Consider the following 16328-nt stretch of genomic DNA (forward strand, 5'->3'; position numbering starts at 1 on the left):
TAAAATTCTACTCTGGTAGAAATGAATTAAAATCCTAAGCAAAATAACAGGACCAACTGCAGTAGAGGCATAAGCATGTCTTACATCCTAAATCTACTTTATTTTATAATGTAAAAAAATATTTGCAGGTCTTCTGGGGGTTTTCTGAAACTCAGAGAGGAAATTAAAAATATTTTGAAATGACTTAAAGCTGATAAAAGAAACTGCAGTAAGAATTCAACTGTATTTCTTCATGCAAACTGGTATCATCATATGACTTACAGTTATTGACCAAACCCAAAGCTACTTTAAATTTCAACAGAAATGTTGCATCTTCTTAGTTAATTTTTATTATCCAGCTAAACGCTCATCTGCAAATAATGAGTTCTTGAAAAATAAATGAAACTGGGTCACTGCAAAGTCATCAGTGACTATGGGGATGGGTAATGTGATACTGTGCCTTTTATATCCAAGTTGTCAGTTTTTAAATCCAGTCTAGGCCAGCAGTGACTGGAGCCTACTGCCACATGTTTTTTGTCAGGTGTAACAGGTTACTAGATTTGGTTCATTTTGCAGGGAAAAAAAACCATCTCTCTATGGAATGCATCATCTTATGAAACTGTCACTGAAAACTAAATTATCCTGCATCATAGTATCACAGGACTAGAGGCAGGCACCTCTGGAGGTCATCTGGTCGAATCCCGCTGTTCAAGTAGGGCCACTTGGAGGTGGCTTTTAAGTATCTCCAAGGAAGACTAAAGCTCTATGGGGAATTTGTTCCAGGGCTCAGTCACCTTCAAAGCAGAAGTTTCACAATATTAATAGGCACTGCCCGTGATTTCAGTGTGTGCCCACTGCCTCTTGGTCCTGCCCTGAAAATATCCTGGCTTTGCCTTCCATGAACCTTCCCTTTCCCAATACTAATTCATGTCAACAAGATGCCTTTGAGCCCACTCTTCTTCGGGATGAACAGTGCCAGCTTTCTAAGACTCCCTGTGTATGTCATGTGCTCCAATCCTTTAACTATGTCAGTGGCCCTTTCCTGGACTTGAGTCTCCAGTATGTCCATGTCTTCTCTTCAGACGCAGTCCACTACTGGGCAAAGCACTCCAGATACATCTCAACAGTGCTGAGGTGAAGGCAAGGATCTCCTCTCTGGACCTGCTGGCAACACTCCCCCTAATACAGCCCAGGATACCTTCTTTGCCAAAATAACGCACTGTTGGCTCATACATTGTTGGCTCATACATTGTTGGCTCACTTGGTGACTACCAGGACTTTGCAATGCTGCTTCAGACACTGGTAGCATCAATGTGAGCCTCTAAGATCAATGATATCTCTCTGTGAAATACTGGGTCTTCAATTCACACTAGGAATAAGATGTTTGAAATTGTTGAAGCTAAGCAAAGCTAACTTCTCTCAGTGCAGGGCTAATATAATCAAATGGGCACCAGTCCAACTTACTTACTCTTCAAGTGAGCTACAGAAATCTGAAACAGTTAACATACTGCAAGGCAGCATGAAGAGATTTATTGGAGACACACTCTCAGAAGTTCATATAACAAAGAAATGTTCTCTTTACAAAGAGGCTTCTAAGCTTGTACATTTTTTACACAAGATAGGCTCAAATCTAAGTCTTGATTTTGCAGAGTAGCAATGTTAACTGCAAATATATAGTTCAAACGTTTAGATTACTGCATCATGTTGCATCATCACTGTGATGCTTTAAGATAGGACTTTAAATAAACTGACTTCTGGGTGGTCTGACTGCCTGCATAACTAATTGTATTCATGCCCACTAAGGCATATGGATATATATTTCCTGAAAGAAAAATAAAAAGAATTATTTTATTGCTTTATCACTTCAATTGTAAATAAGTAATGAATTATGCTTTTATTTTAAGGTACCAGTCTTCTACTTCAATTTTATTATTCTTTAACACGTATCGCATATCTTCTCTCCATCTCAGAAGATACTTGTATGATATTTGAATTTTACGCTGAGGAAGGACCAAAGTAGACTACTCTACAGGAGATACTCCTGCAGTCTCATTGCTATTATAAAAATATTTTTGTGGAACTTGTAACACAAGGCCACATCTCTTTATTAGGAAAACACCAACACCACATTCTTCAAAATTACTGGAATTTTATTTGCCTCAGGCTTATGACTTGCAACCAAAGACATTGTGCAAAGAAAGCAAAGATTAAGTACACTTTAGGGAAAAGGTGATAATCCACATTGGTAACATAGAAGATCAGTCTGATGAAAGAAGCCATACGTTACACTATATAGATTGCAATATTCAATAGCATTTTTAAACCAACTTCTTTAATAGAGAAAAAAAAGTTAAGCAAAGTTTACAGTAGACATAAATTTGATACAATTCAAAAAGGCTTTTTCTGAAGATCATCAAGCATAAAGTGGAAAATTGTATATGGGGTAAGGTGTATGAAAGCTAACTACTGAACATTTATAAGCTATTAAACAAAGTCGCATATATGTACCACAGTGTAAAAAACCAATACAGGACAAATAAAAAATTTGAAAACGGCCTGATGAAAAATAAAATAACCAGTGGCTTTTAATGAGTTCTCCTGGTTATCAATGCTACAAAAGACTTTTTTTTGTTGCCTTTCTGATGCCACTGAAAAAAACCTTATCAAATGATAAAACCAGGCACAATCAAACCATTACCAAGTCAAAACCAGCCCATAGAAATATACTATCAACCCACATTTTCCCTCAAAAGGTTTCTTTGTTGTTTTTTGAGGCCCATTTGGTCACAATATGTTACATTTTTTTGCCTTTTTACACCATGATATCATATGTTTGTCTGGCACTATCCTAAAGCTAATTTATAGAGAATGAGAATACAGAAACAACCCAATGTCTATTTGACAAAAAGAATTCACTGGGTGTAAAATAGGAGAAAAGAGAAGAGAAGGGGAAGGGGTCAGTTCTGCCAAGAAAATAAACCCTATGGATCACTCATCATCACTTCCGCTTGCTTCCGACTGGTCCTAGAGGTAAGAGACACAAGACAAGTCAGAAATTCTTTCCAGCTATTCTGTGGAATTTGTTAAAGAAGGAAAAATAAAAGGAAGTATGAGGAAGAAATACGACAATTAAAGTGACAAATCAAGATAGCCTGAAGAAAGGTACTGTGTTATCTAGTATTTCTCTTTCATGAAATTTCATCTAATTGCTGTAGACTTCTTTAGAGAGGGAAGACAGAGAGTCAGGAAACACCAGCTCTTTCTTTCTATCCAGATATTTAAAAACAACCGGGAAGACATCAATTTTCATTTGTTGCAATAATAGAAGCACCCACTAAAACAAAGGTAAAAAATAATCAAGCTGTAAGTTTTTCATCTGTGGACAAAAGCAAATAGACCATGAGACTTAAAGGTTCAATGAATGTAGGAACAGCTCGAAGAAATAAGATCCAAACTTCTTAGACTTCTTGTCTTCCAGCACTGGGATCAGATCTCATAAACACACTCAGGTACAGTTAACAACCCCGCCCAATTCTCTCAGGATGATCACTACAAGTTAAATATGTGCTTAAGCATGAATAGTTGAGAATTCTGACAGCAAGCAGGACAGGGCAGAGACGCAATCACTGCAACCACTTCCACAGTCTCACTGAACAAAACTTACATTTTCATCTTGATCCTCATCACTATCATCATCACTCACGACAGGCTTGGCTTTTGCTCTGCTTTGCCTCTTCTTGCCTTTTCCTTTCTCCCGACTTTTTTCATCCTTCTTATTCAACTTGATTTTGACTTTCACTGATTTTGCTGCAAAATGTTCAACAGCGTACATTATTGTAACATTCACTTATCAATTTTAAATGCTGTCTCTTGTTCACAGAAATTCACCTCTAGTAGGAGCCTGAAAAGGCATTCCCCTCTGACTTTACATGGACTGTGGAACAAAAAGCAAGAGGTATTTGCTTTTATTTTTCTTGTTTTTAATAGTTATAACACTAATATATTAAACTATAAAGACTAACTTTTAGCTGACCACATCCATTTTCTTTTGATTCTCAGAATGTATGGTATACACACAGTCCTTTGAAAAAATATATATTTAAAAGTATTTTCTTCCTTACCATAGAAATATTTAGCCTTTGTATAAACAGACTTTTTTTTGGTATTTTAAAGTACAGAAATTCTGTGTGGAGGTTACTGGTGAATTTTGAGTTAACACGTTTCTAAAGCAAATGTTATTCTGATTCCAGAATATCCACTCATTTCCAAATGATCTACTGAAGCTGCATGCTTAGCACACATGTGTGATACACTTGAAAGGGTAACTCAGGGCCAAGCACTACAGCTTCTGTAACCAGAGAAAAGGGGTAGCTGGAATTTGGATAGATGTACTGGATGGCACAAAGTGCAATGAAGGAATCCATCCTTCTCCACTTCATCATGTTTCCAAACCTACAGTGACTTAATGAGCGCTCTGAAACAATCAGAGTTTCACTTAGTCCTTGTCACACTGAAGAGTGTTTTCAACATCATCTGGTTCTTAACCATATGATGAACTTTGTATGTCACATCATGCCTGAAGGTTGACCACTTGCCGATAAAGACCGTCTCTAGCCTTTCCAGGCACTTCCATTTACAAACAGCCTGAACGGGCCCCGAAGGGCTTATAAACAATTACGGTTGCCCACAAAGCACCTCTACAAATTGTTTCTTGCTTAGGAGTAGTTTAAATAGAAGTAAGCCAGAACACCCAGTTGAAAAACCAAAACAATGTTACACCTAAGCAACCTTAGTAAGAAACTACTTCTACCAATAGAAAATAGAACCTTATAATCAGTCTCCATGCAAAAGCAGCAAAACCTGCTCTTCCATCCCCTGATATATTTCCTTGTCAGTATCTAGCTGGGGACTCACATTCTGATTCCGATTCTTCTTCCTCATCTTCTTCTTCATCATCATTGCTTTCATCCTCACTTTCTTCTTCTTTGGCTATCTTCTGTCGTGCACTTTTGAACACAGACTGAAGAACAATGGAATCCTCATAGATCTACAGTACAGGTACAAACCTCTGTCAGAACTATGAAGTCAATGCTGTGAATCAGAAATTCACAGCATAGACCTAAATTTCCAGTGCAAGACTACAGAGTAGATGGCCTTTTCAAATATCAAGCATTATTTTTAATAATGTCTGTTGCATGAATTGTATAAGAAATGCCAGCATTCACTCTTCATGCTCTAAATGAAGAAATTTGTCAGTGGTGAGCTGCAAAGAAACAACTCTTAAAAGGTATTACATCTAAAACGTCTAGTTAATGTTTTTCTTATTATTTCTACTACCATAGGAACTATTGTGCATTTTCATCAGATCATAACACCCTTGAAAACTTGCCAAAGGAACAGACTTCAGCAGTAAGCACCATAATTAAAACACGAGTCATCATCTGACAATATAGTTAATAATGACAAATGGCTAACCCTCATTCAATTATCCTTAGTTTTTTTCTGAAATTCAAAGAGGCTACAAGGAAAATAATAGGAAAATAATTTATCCCAAGCAGCTCATCCCTTCCTTCCTCTCAGATTTAAAAAGACTGAAAAAAAAAATGAGGCTTCCTCTGAACTGAACATGTGCTCTCAAACATTCTCTAGGATCCAGAGTATCTTGGGCACATTAGATTTTCTCTTTAACCTCCAGCAGGAGGGGACTCTCAAGAGTGACTGCTTTTGGCTTGTAACACATTTCTTAGATTTAACAAAGTAAAAATCTTGCTGTGTTGCTGAGTATAAGATTCTTTGTCATCACCTGAACAAATGACCTTGTGTGGCTTTTTTGGTAAAATGTTAGAAGACAAGCAGTGCACAATTCAGCTTAAAAAGATTAAGAATCATTCCTAGAAGAGTATAGAGTCACAAACTGCATTTGATTTTATCATCATCATCTACCTTGGTTGTCTGTCATTCTACTCCTATGGCTGAATGACACACTTCCTTGTATAAAGCGACACAAGGTATTTGTGACAAAAATAATGGAAGGATTTTTGGCTGCCATTATGCAGTCTGTATCCTAAATGTGATACAAGTGCTCTAATACTTTGTGGGTTCAACAAGCTGAATTAGAAAAAAGTTTGTTCAGAATACTTAACATGAAATACCAATTCCTACTTTTTTCACTTGACCACTAAGTGTTTTTTTTGAAAAACTGCCTTTCACTGTGGATTGCTCCCCATTCTCTGAGTTCCTCTTTGCTTTTTGAGATGTTTGACTGCTCTTAATAATGGTAAAATTTTTATATATCTATTATCTATAAAAAATAATCCTGAATGTTTTGAGAAGGCTGCTCTCCTATCTTATGACATTAGTAAGCTATGAGACTCCAGAACCTCCTTCCTTAAAGTCAAATGATAATTGACTTTTTCTTATACCTACTTCTTTTCAAATCAGCTATTGATAGAACCTACCAAGTTCCTCTTGAGAACTATTTATTTTTCATATACATAAACCTAGCGTATTAATTGTTCTTAAGAATGGCTCTTTCAACTAACCTTCTGCTCTTACTCACAAAAACACTTTTCTAAGAGAAAAAGAATTAAAGACCTGTACAACATTTTATTTTTTTAATGTTTGCCACTATATATTTAGGGCATCAATGTGACCCAGACTTTCAAACAGTTTTCTAATGAAATACAGAGGTTTCAAAAATTATTTTAATCTTCTTTATGTGGAATTACTTGCAATATTCCTATCTATTTTGATACACAAAAACCCCACTGTGGCTGCTTCATGAATAGCTGTGGAAATAGAAATTTTATTATTTTGACAGAAACCCAATTCCAACAGGTTTCAAACAATCAAGCAACAATGACAGTGGAACTTCCTTCAAAAAGGGAGAAGCAACAACAAAAGAACTTCACAACAAATTACAATATTCATGAGAAATCTTCTGTTTGAAGAGACATACAAACATCTTTAACCCTGTATGCATCTGTGTGTCATTTGACTACTATAACTTGAAAAGCTTTTTAAAACACTGAGGTTTCATTGAGGACAAAAGCCTAAACACATAAAGTCATTCTATCCATGAAAACCCTGAATATGGTTTTCATCTCAGATGAAACTGCTTTACACCAAGGAAAAGCAGCAGGCACCACACTAAGAGAACACTTGAAGTTCACTGAGTGCTTAAACAACTACCTGAATTAGCCCTTTTGTTTTGAGTGCACACACAAATAATCTAATTTACTGAAGTGAATTGTAGTGTCAGAGCAAATGTAGACCAGAACTACAACAAAGAACACAAGGTATCATGGAAGCCAGGAAAACTGGAGGACTATTGCAGAAGTGTCCTGCAACTCAGGGGAAATCAAAATGAATGCTCTGAGAACTTTACATGAAAAAAAAAGAAAAAAACCCTTAGATACACATTATTTGGCCCTCATGATATAAAAAGTAATATTAATGTTGGTTCATTGGAAGAGAAAATAATACTATAACAATGATACATGTTAAGTTATTTCCAAACAGAGTAGCAATATCTACCAACACTTCTATCCACTCAGTATTACTCCTCTCAATTCTACCATTTCTGCCTAACAAGACACCAGTTTTCTGTAAGAAGGTGAGCCATTCTGATGTGGATAATTTCATTATTTTCCCCATTTCACTACTGGAGTTTTTTTATCTCTTTTTATCTCCTCTACTGACCTTTACCATTTTCTGAAGTCTCATTTATACTTTTTGTTATTAACTTTCCTTCACTTTTTTCCTCTCTCTTGTTATAATTAGATACTTAGAGCCATTTTACTGCTATATGAAAAAGCAGTAAACTGAAAATCTACATCTGAACATGTAGCAAAATTTTGTCCCAAGAATTCTACCATAATTAATTTACTTTAAAAAATATTTTCAGCTGATTTGTAGTTGCTTCCATGTAACTGAAGACAGTAAAAAAAAATCCTATGTACATATTAGAGAAATAATCTTTTCTGTCTCTTGATCAAAATAAATCACTAAATGATGAACTGACTCCAACAATTCTTCATAATAAATTCCCTACTAATTTTTAATTCTCAAAATCTTATGTAAACTCCCCAATTTAGCTAAATGTTATCATTAATGTTTAGAAATTTTAAGAAAACATTTATTATTGGCAGCATCATCATTCAGCTTAATTTTATTTAGCCTTCAAATAAGATCTTTCTTTATCTCTTTCATGTTAGGGAAGCTGTCTTCAGGGTCTCTGGTCAATTGAATATTGTGTTTGCATCACACTTTTGTATCTCATCTTTAAAAACAATCATCCAAGACTGTGTTTCACTGTATTGTGAGACAACTTTCTTATCTATCTTATATTTCATATCTGCCATCCAAATTTCAGAATCCTTCCTTTTGCATCAGCACACTGCTCCGAATTTTGAGCCCATTCGTGTGTGCTAAACATCTGTTAGAGAAGAGTTTGCCTTCTAAACCTGAGACTCATCTTTCAATAATAAAAGAAATTTAAAAAAGAGATGCTTCAGAGGCTACATAGATCTTTACTGATGGACAATCCTGAATTTTTATGTTCCATTAGCAGAACTGAAGAGCCCTCTATAATGTATTTCCTCAACATCCTGTCCTAGAGCTGTACTGTTACATCTACTACTTCTGTGATCCACTGTGGAAAACCTAAACTGATGTATCACTGCTTTTCACCACAGATTCAAACAGTCTTACTGCAGCTTTAAGGTACACACAGATCTCAGAATTAGTGCTAAAAACAAATTTTCTGAAAATACACACTGCAGCAGTGTCCAGTGAATTCTGGATTCTAAAAATGTGGACATTTTTCTCTACTCAAAGTAAGAACTGAAACAGAGAGTTTATATATAAAAATAGTAATCAACAAGCACTAAAAATGTTAGATAGGGAAAACCCGTATGTTTAACAGAAATTAACTCATTCAGACCTGAGATCCCTCCAAGTTGAATGTCTGTGCATTGTGACACAGCAACATGACATCTTTTTCCAAATCCCCAAGACTCCGATATTTATGGTTGCGAATTCTTTCCTGTTGCATTTGTTGAGGAAATGAAGACAAGTATTGACAGGCAGTGAAGAAAGAAGAACAGCAGAGAGGAAAATGAATTAATATTTGATTCAACATACTAAAAGCTTTCTCTTAAAAATTTTTATCTAAGCATCAAGATAAGTATCTCTTTAAAACATAGAATGTCTTCAACCATGCTGTTAGCATATTATTCAAGAAATGCATCAACATAAAAGAGCAAAAATTAAGCAATTTCTTTGTGAACTGTAAGGGTTAAAATCAAGAGAAATGGAGCTCTTTTGGTAAAAGAATTCCAGTTTTGTCCTTCTAGGAAAGAAACCCAGTAACTTTAACACAAGTGAAAGATATAGAATTATGACATCACCCAAGCTGTAACATGCTGCCTAGACCCCATCTACCAAACTCTGTTTGGATCTGACCTGGCTCTTCCAAGGCATGAGGCTAGGGTCTAGAAGGGAAGCCCTATGAGGAGCCAGCTGAGATCATTTGGTCTGTTCAGCCTGGAGAAGAGGGGACTTATGGGAGACCTGATTGTGGTCTACAACTTCCTTATGAGGGGAAGTGCAGGGGCAGGTACTGAACTCTTCTCTGTGTTGACCAATGATAAGACCTGAGGGAATGGCCTGTAGTTGTGCTAAGGAAGGTTTAGGCTGGATATCAGGAAAAGGTTCTTCACCCAGAGAGTGGCTGGACACTGGTAGAGGCTCCCCAGGGAAGCAGCCACAGCACCAAGCCTGACAGAGTTCAAGAACTCTTTGGACAATGCTCTCAGGCACATAGTGTGATTCCTGGGGATGGTCCTGTGCAGGGCCAGGAGTTGGACGTGAAGATATGTTTCCACCCCTTCTAATTCAGGATTTTTATGGTTCTATGATTTTGAACCTAAGTATAGGTATATTCCCCTAGAACTATGAAATCCTTGTCAACAGTGTGTTTTTTACCATATCTGTTGACAGATTCACAATTAGGTCTTTGCAAAAAAAGGCACTGAGATGTCATCCCTGTCACATTACTATAGTTTGATATGGCCTTGAAATTACAGTGATACACTGCAATATACACCAAACAAAATTACTAACAAATTGTGTGACAATGTTTAAAGTCTAACCCACCAATACAGGTGGCATGAAATATTAATATTGTTATTTTAAAAACAATGTTATGGTCACACTTCTGTAAAACAAAAAGAAATGGAGGAACCTGCACTTCCAAAATTCCTCCATTCCTTACCTTTATCTTTTTGAAGTCCACTGGTTTCCTAATCAATTCATAATACTCTGGTAGTTCTTTCCTAGACGGGAGCTGAATGAAGACTTCACTCAGCTGCCGTCCTGAGCTGTTGAGAAAAATAAAGCCATACGGAAAAGAATTATTACAACTTTCTCACAAAACACACACACACGCTATCTAATAGTGAGAAAAAAATTAAAATAATGGAATAAAATCATGGTTTTTCTTTCAAAGAGTTAGAAACTGAACTCTGATTTTTAAATTTGGTACAGATCATTAACTTACAATTTGAAATTTGAAACTGCTGTCCTAACATATCACTAAGATGTCATTGACATCTATCATCACTAGAGATGAATATGTAGAAGAGGCCTTATGAAAGAAAACTTAGGATTTGCATCTAAATTCCACAGTCTTTTGCTGAGTACACTCTTATTGTTTCCTTGTTCAGTAATTTTTAGCAATTCTCCCTTCTGTCACTCTTTAAGTTTGTCTTCTTCTTGATCACTATACAGTTAGTCTTGTAATTCTTCATTATAGCAAACCATACTGATTTCCATTATACTATATGCTGATTGCTATTACACTAACTCGATGTTACAACCAAAAAAATGAGTAACTTCTATTAATGACTGTTGGGTTTCTGGGAAGATCATTCCAACTATATTGAAAATCGCTACTGCCATTTGTACTTCTTCATTCATTTGAAATAAAGAGACAGATTTTCTACAAAACTTTTATACTATCGGAACATTGCCTATAACTTAGATGTGTCTGTTCACCCTCTTTTAATAGCTATTATAACACTTTTGTATTGAGGATCTTTTTTTTTAATCTTCTTATTTGTCATTTTCCAAATAATACATGGCTACAAGTCACCTTGAAAGAAAATGTGCTGATGACACTTATGGGTTTAGTTGGTTTTGTGCTGTTTTTGGTTGGGTTTTTTCCCCCATGTGCATGCAACTTTCATAGAGTAGCAGAAAAAAGCAGTCCTGTGAAGAGCTATACACAGCATCCACAAGCATTTCCCATTCACATTCAAATGCTTCCTTCTCTCCCAGCTACTCCAGAAAGACCCTGCTTTCTCAGCTGAATTTTCAGATAGTATCTCAGGAACATCAAATTCCACAGGAGTTGGGCAAGAAGGCTACCAAGTACTGGTTTTCCCCTGGGCTTTCTCTTGCACCACCCTTCAGAGTGGTTTAGGATCTTATCAGATATTAAACTAAAACTGAACTGAAGGTTAACTGAAGCAATTCTGCAATGGAAAGTAAGGATGATAAAAAGCATAAAGCTGGCAACAGCTCTCACCTTTATGGAAGTAATGAATGCTTACTATACAGAATGCATTTCTTAATGCCTGAGGTAACATCAGAATTTGAGAAGGTACTATTTTTCTTATATACCTGATAGATTAATTAATAAGAAGGAAAAACAGATTTTCCTTGTTTCTTATCTGGTGTTCACCTAATCCACAATTTTTTATTCTTCTCAGTTTGGTCCTGAGACAATGCTGCTCCTTCCATCACAGATGACAATAATGTAAATACTCTAATTGCAGACTGCTAATCAGCATTGTTCTACAGAAATTTTGACACCAACAGGCAGCTAGACTATTTTTTGTTCAACAGAGACCTAGAAACCAAAAGCCTCTGTCTCATCCTGTACAGTTGCATCAGACTCTCAGCAGCAGCAGCAGCGGCCCTTGCGGCTCAGCAGTAGCTGCCAAGCTGCCTCCTGGGTCTCAGCAAGGTTCTGGCACACACCTGAGTGTGCTCCTGGGTGTGGTTGCTGCAGGTGAGACAAGGCAGTGGGCATATGGTACAATGCCTGTTCCAGGAGAGGACAGTGAAGTCTAGGTATTCCTCCCGTAACTTACAGCCATTGGGACAGATACCCACAGAGACCACTGGTGGCTCAGCAGCAGCTACTAGCAACTTCACCCAACAGATCTAATTTATTTGGGAAGAACCATGTTACTGAAATAGACAAAAGCATACAATGGCCAGGTAACTGTCACAGCCAAGTCTTACTTATTTCTCTCCTGCCAGCAAATAACTGTGAAATTTTGGCCACTGCACCTGCCATTTCCTTTGATATGGACTCACACGTTCATTACTTTTTACTTCCCCTGTCCAAATGTTTATAGAATGGATTTAAAGGCACCAGCCTTGTTCTTGACCTGTGTGTCTGTGTCATGCTACATGACAGAATCTGTCTTCATCACAGACTGCCCTCACAGTGAAACTGGAAGCAATACAAGGAAAAGCAATGCATTACATATACATTCTACACAACGGACTGAATTAATGTGTGTTTCTAGTCATTTGAAATTTGAGGACTGCATTTTTTTTTTTTTTTTTGGTTCACAGAGGGAAGTGTTGAGCAGTAACAACTGCAACTGAGATCAGTGGAATTTCTTTTGAACATATACAACACAATGAAAACCAGCAACTGGATCTCTGGTGCCCAAACAGTATCTTAAAATTTAAGTTTCTATTCCCTGTTTATAAAATGAACATAAAATACTCTGAAAGAAGTACCGAATCTGCAAAACATTCAGGTTCCTTAGGAGCATTATACAGAAGCCTAGGGAGAATTCAGCTATTCCTAAGTGATCAGTGCCCACCTTATACATGCAAGGCACTGATTGTGAGGAAAGCAAAACAAAACAAAGCAGCATCCTCTTGCACCATTACACAGCACACTGTAATTTAGCTGCCTGCACTGGGGTACACTATAAGTGTGGATTAGCTATATAGAAGGACTATCACTGCTGTGTTTTATTTCAGCCGCCTTAACAGAAATTCCTATTTGAGTAAAATTACTGAACCACTGATGCTGGCTTTCTTCAACTGTGCTTCAGAGTCTAATACTGAACAGAATTACTTCAGTAAAAATGAAACAGCCACTAATAAACTAATTCTGATCAAATTTTAAAACATGTTTAGCCTATTTGTCCTACTGAAGTAGTTTCTGATGATTATAGCTTTTAATCTCATGGCTGTATTCTTTTCTCTTTTTACATCCACATTCTCTTACACACCCACCCTCATATGGTATTTTATATTAAAAATACAACTCATAAATTATTAAACAGCAATATTCTATTTTCCAAGTGCAAACCCAGCCAACTATGATTTGTTCACACATTCTATTAAGCTAAGAATGCCATAGAAAACCCTCAAGCTTTTGCTTGATATAATTAATTAGTGAAAATTACTTATGGCCATGAAAGAAAAAGCATTAAGGCATGACAGAAGACTACAGCCTGATTTTTTGTTTAATCAGATCAATAACAGCTTATTTTGTTCCATGATTTTTATAGAACCTACTTTCACAAAGAAGTACTATCTTGCACTCCCATTGTATACGTGCATCCATACTATAAACAAATGGGATCTTTTCTAACAGTCTCAAATTGCTGTGTTGTGGATACAGTAGGCGAAAATCAGTAATTATTAATGCAACTCTGATTTTAATCCTTTTGCTCACTTATGTAATTAGAAAATAATAACCACAACAACTACCACATAAAAATCATGTGCAGTAAAAAAAAAAAAACACTTATGGTTGCCTAGCAACTAGCAGGCTACGTGCTGAAAAGAAGAAGGACCAGAATAAATTAAAAGACCTGACTGTGAAAGAACTGTGACAGTTCATTGCTACTGCATCAGCTCAAAATGCTAGTCCCATGTGTGGTCACATTAAAAACACTTGCATACTGCACAAGTTAAAACAGCATTAAGAAATACTGCTTATTTAGAAAATGTTTTTTGCCTAGAAAAATATTTGTGTGCAATGTTTTCAATTGTTTCTCATTTCTGTCAAATCGCTTACAAGATGCATACAAGCATATAATTCCACCCTTTTAGTCAGTATCGTCTTTGGTGAAATGAAATGCAGGAACCCATTTGTATGAGGCTCCTTTTTATTATTTGCTTTTCCTGGCAGTATTTGGCCAGAAACAAGCTGCCACAGGCCTGTTAGAAGTATACTACTATCAACACTCTTTCTCCTTTGGCATTAAAAGGAGAGATAACCATAAAGCTGAAACTGCAATATGTTCTTGTATTTCTGGTAAATTTCAAACTTTTAAGAGATAATGAAATTCAATTTCAATTCAATTTCTTCAATTTCAAGAATGAAAAGTCCTGCATGCTTGCCCAAGTCAGAGTGCTCACAAACAGAACCAAGGCTTGAAAACTACAACTTTAAAATCAAATGCAACTCACAAAGATGCTATTTAAAAGAAAAGTGTGGGGGAGGAGAATTACAAGAGTTGACATAGTGACTTCCAACAGTAACCCAGCTATGTAGGGACATGATTAATTTTCATTAGTGTTTAAGGTCCCTTTTTGGAACTGACTACAGCAAAACATGGTAAACCTGTCCTCACCATTGAAATGGAAGTGGGTAAAAATAGTTAAATATGTAATCTCTGGGTTTGACATATGGCTATGTATTCCATAACTTGAGCTTGGATGTAAGTAAAAATTATTTGTGTGTTTGAATATCCTAGAGTACCAGTTGGCATAATTATTTACTAGTTAGATCAGTAATGGCTGTGTTACTCTCCATTTTAAAACAGTTATGAACTGGCAACTTAAGAAAACAGCTGAAAAGACTATGAATAAAATCCATTTCACATACAGAGAAAATACCCTTTCCCTGAGCTGTGTCATCAAAATGCTGAGCACTACAGACAGGGATAGTCTCTTGCCAAGCAGGCAAAAGGCACAAAAACTCCACCCTTCAATTTTTTTCTATCTTTATTTGAATGTGGTCAACAGCTACGTGATACCAGGAGAAGATTTTGTGAAGTTAACTGCTACACTATGCAGGTCCTTACTTTTAATCTATGAATAGATCAGATGGCAGGTATGGGACAAATGAAATCACTGTAAGGAACAGAGCAATCAGCATTCTGGGACTCTTGAATTCAGCTGTTGATATTAATGCAAAGTTAATGCAAACTAGTGGTAGTATCAAATTTGTACCCAAGAAACATTAAATTCTAATGCAAGGCAGAAGAAAACAGTGGGTTTGTAAGGAATTTGAAAGATTGCAAGATATTAATGACAGAATCATAGAATTACTTATGTTGGAGAAGACCTAGAATAACATCCAGTCCAATCAGTAAGCCAGCACCCAGTCTACCACTAAGTGCCACATCCTCACACCTTCTCAATACCTTGAGGATAGTGATTCTACCGCTTCCCTAGGCAGCTGGGTCCAATGACTGAGCACTGTTTCAATGAAGTTTCTCCCAATATCCAGTTGAAATCTCCTCTAGGGCAACTTAAGGCCATTTCCTCTTGTTCTGTTACTTGCCACCCTGTAGAAGAGGCTGAACCTGTCTCAGATAGCAGTTGTAGAAAGAAAGCAGTAACATGTTCCCTAGGCCTCCTTTTCTCCAGGCTAAAACCCCCCTAACTTCCTCTATTGCTCCTCACAGGACTTGTGCTCCAGACTCTTCACCAGCTTTGTTGCCCTTCCCTGGACACGCTCTGTCACTTCAGTCTCCTTCTAAAAGTGATGGGCCCAAAACACAGGATTTTAGGTGTGGCCTCACTAGTGCCAATTACAGAGGGACAAGCATTTCCCTAAATCTTCCTGCCAGGATGAAGTATAATTAATTTTCTCTACTTTACTTTTATTTATTAATCACAAAAAGAAAGCTACACTTACAGCTTGTCTTCCTCTGAAATAAACCATAAGGAGGAAAACTACCACAAGAGAAAAGATATAGTTTAGGAGACTAAGTCTGCACGTGTATGATGCAGATCAGCAGCTGGGGCTCAAATGAAGCATAAAATTTCCTTATTATGAAAGAAAAGGTATCAGCAGTAAAACCCTCCCTTCTTTCAAAAGGTTACAGCATTTTAAGTAGACATACAAACTACTTTTTGTGTACCAAACTGATTTGGTGGTGCCAGGCAATAGGATGAGAGGGAATGTGTAGATACCAATGCACAGAAAAGTTTCACCTTAACATAAGGAAGAACTGCTTTACTGTGTGGGTGACCATGCACTGAAACAGATGGCCCAGAGACTGTGGAGTTTCTCT

General features: G+C 36.7%; 1 protein-coding gene across 2 annotated transcripts in view; it reads right to left on the minus strand.

The window, feature by feature from the left end:
- Positions 1–2108: 2108 nt before the first annotated feature.
- The window catches only part of SMARCA2 (SWI/SNF related, matrix associated, actin dependent regulator of chromatin, subfamily a, member 2), a 119639-nt gene continuing 105419 nt past the window's right edge, over positions 2109–16328 (minus strand). For both annotated transcript variants that reach the window (XM_066568692.1, XM_066568693.1), the window contains 5 exons: positions 10256–10361; positions 8924–9025; positions 4894–5026; positions 3644–3786; positions 2109–3003 (listed from right to left, as the gene is read on the minus strand). In XM_066568692.1, the coding sequence (XP_066424789.1) occupies positions 2968–3003; positions 3644–3786; positions 4894–5026; positions 8924–9025; positions 10256–10361 (520 nt within the window). In that variant the 3' untranslated portion in view covers positions 2109–2967. The remainder of the gene's footprint in view (positions 3004–3643; positions 3787–4893; positions 5027–8923; positions 9026–10255; positions 10362–16328) is intronic.

Source organism: Molothrus aeneus, chromosome Z, assembly GCF_037042795.1.
Source record: "Molothrus aeneus isolate 106 chromosome Z, BPBGC_Maene_1.0, whole genome shotgun sequence".
Lineage (NCBI taxonomy): Eukaryota > Metazoa > Chordata > Aves > Passeriformes > Icteridae > Molothrus > Molothrus aeneus.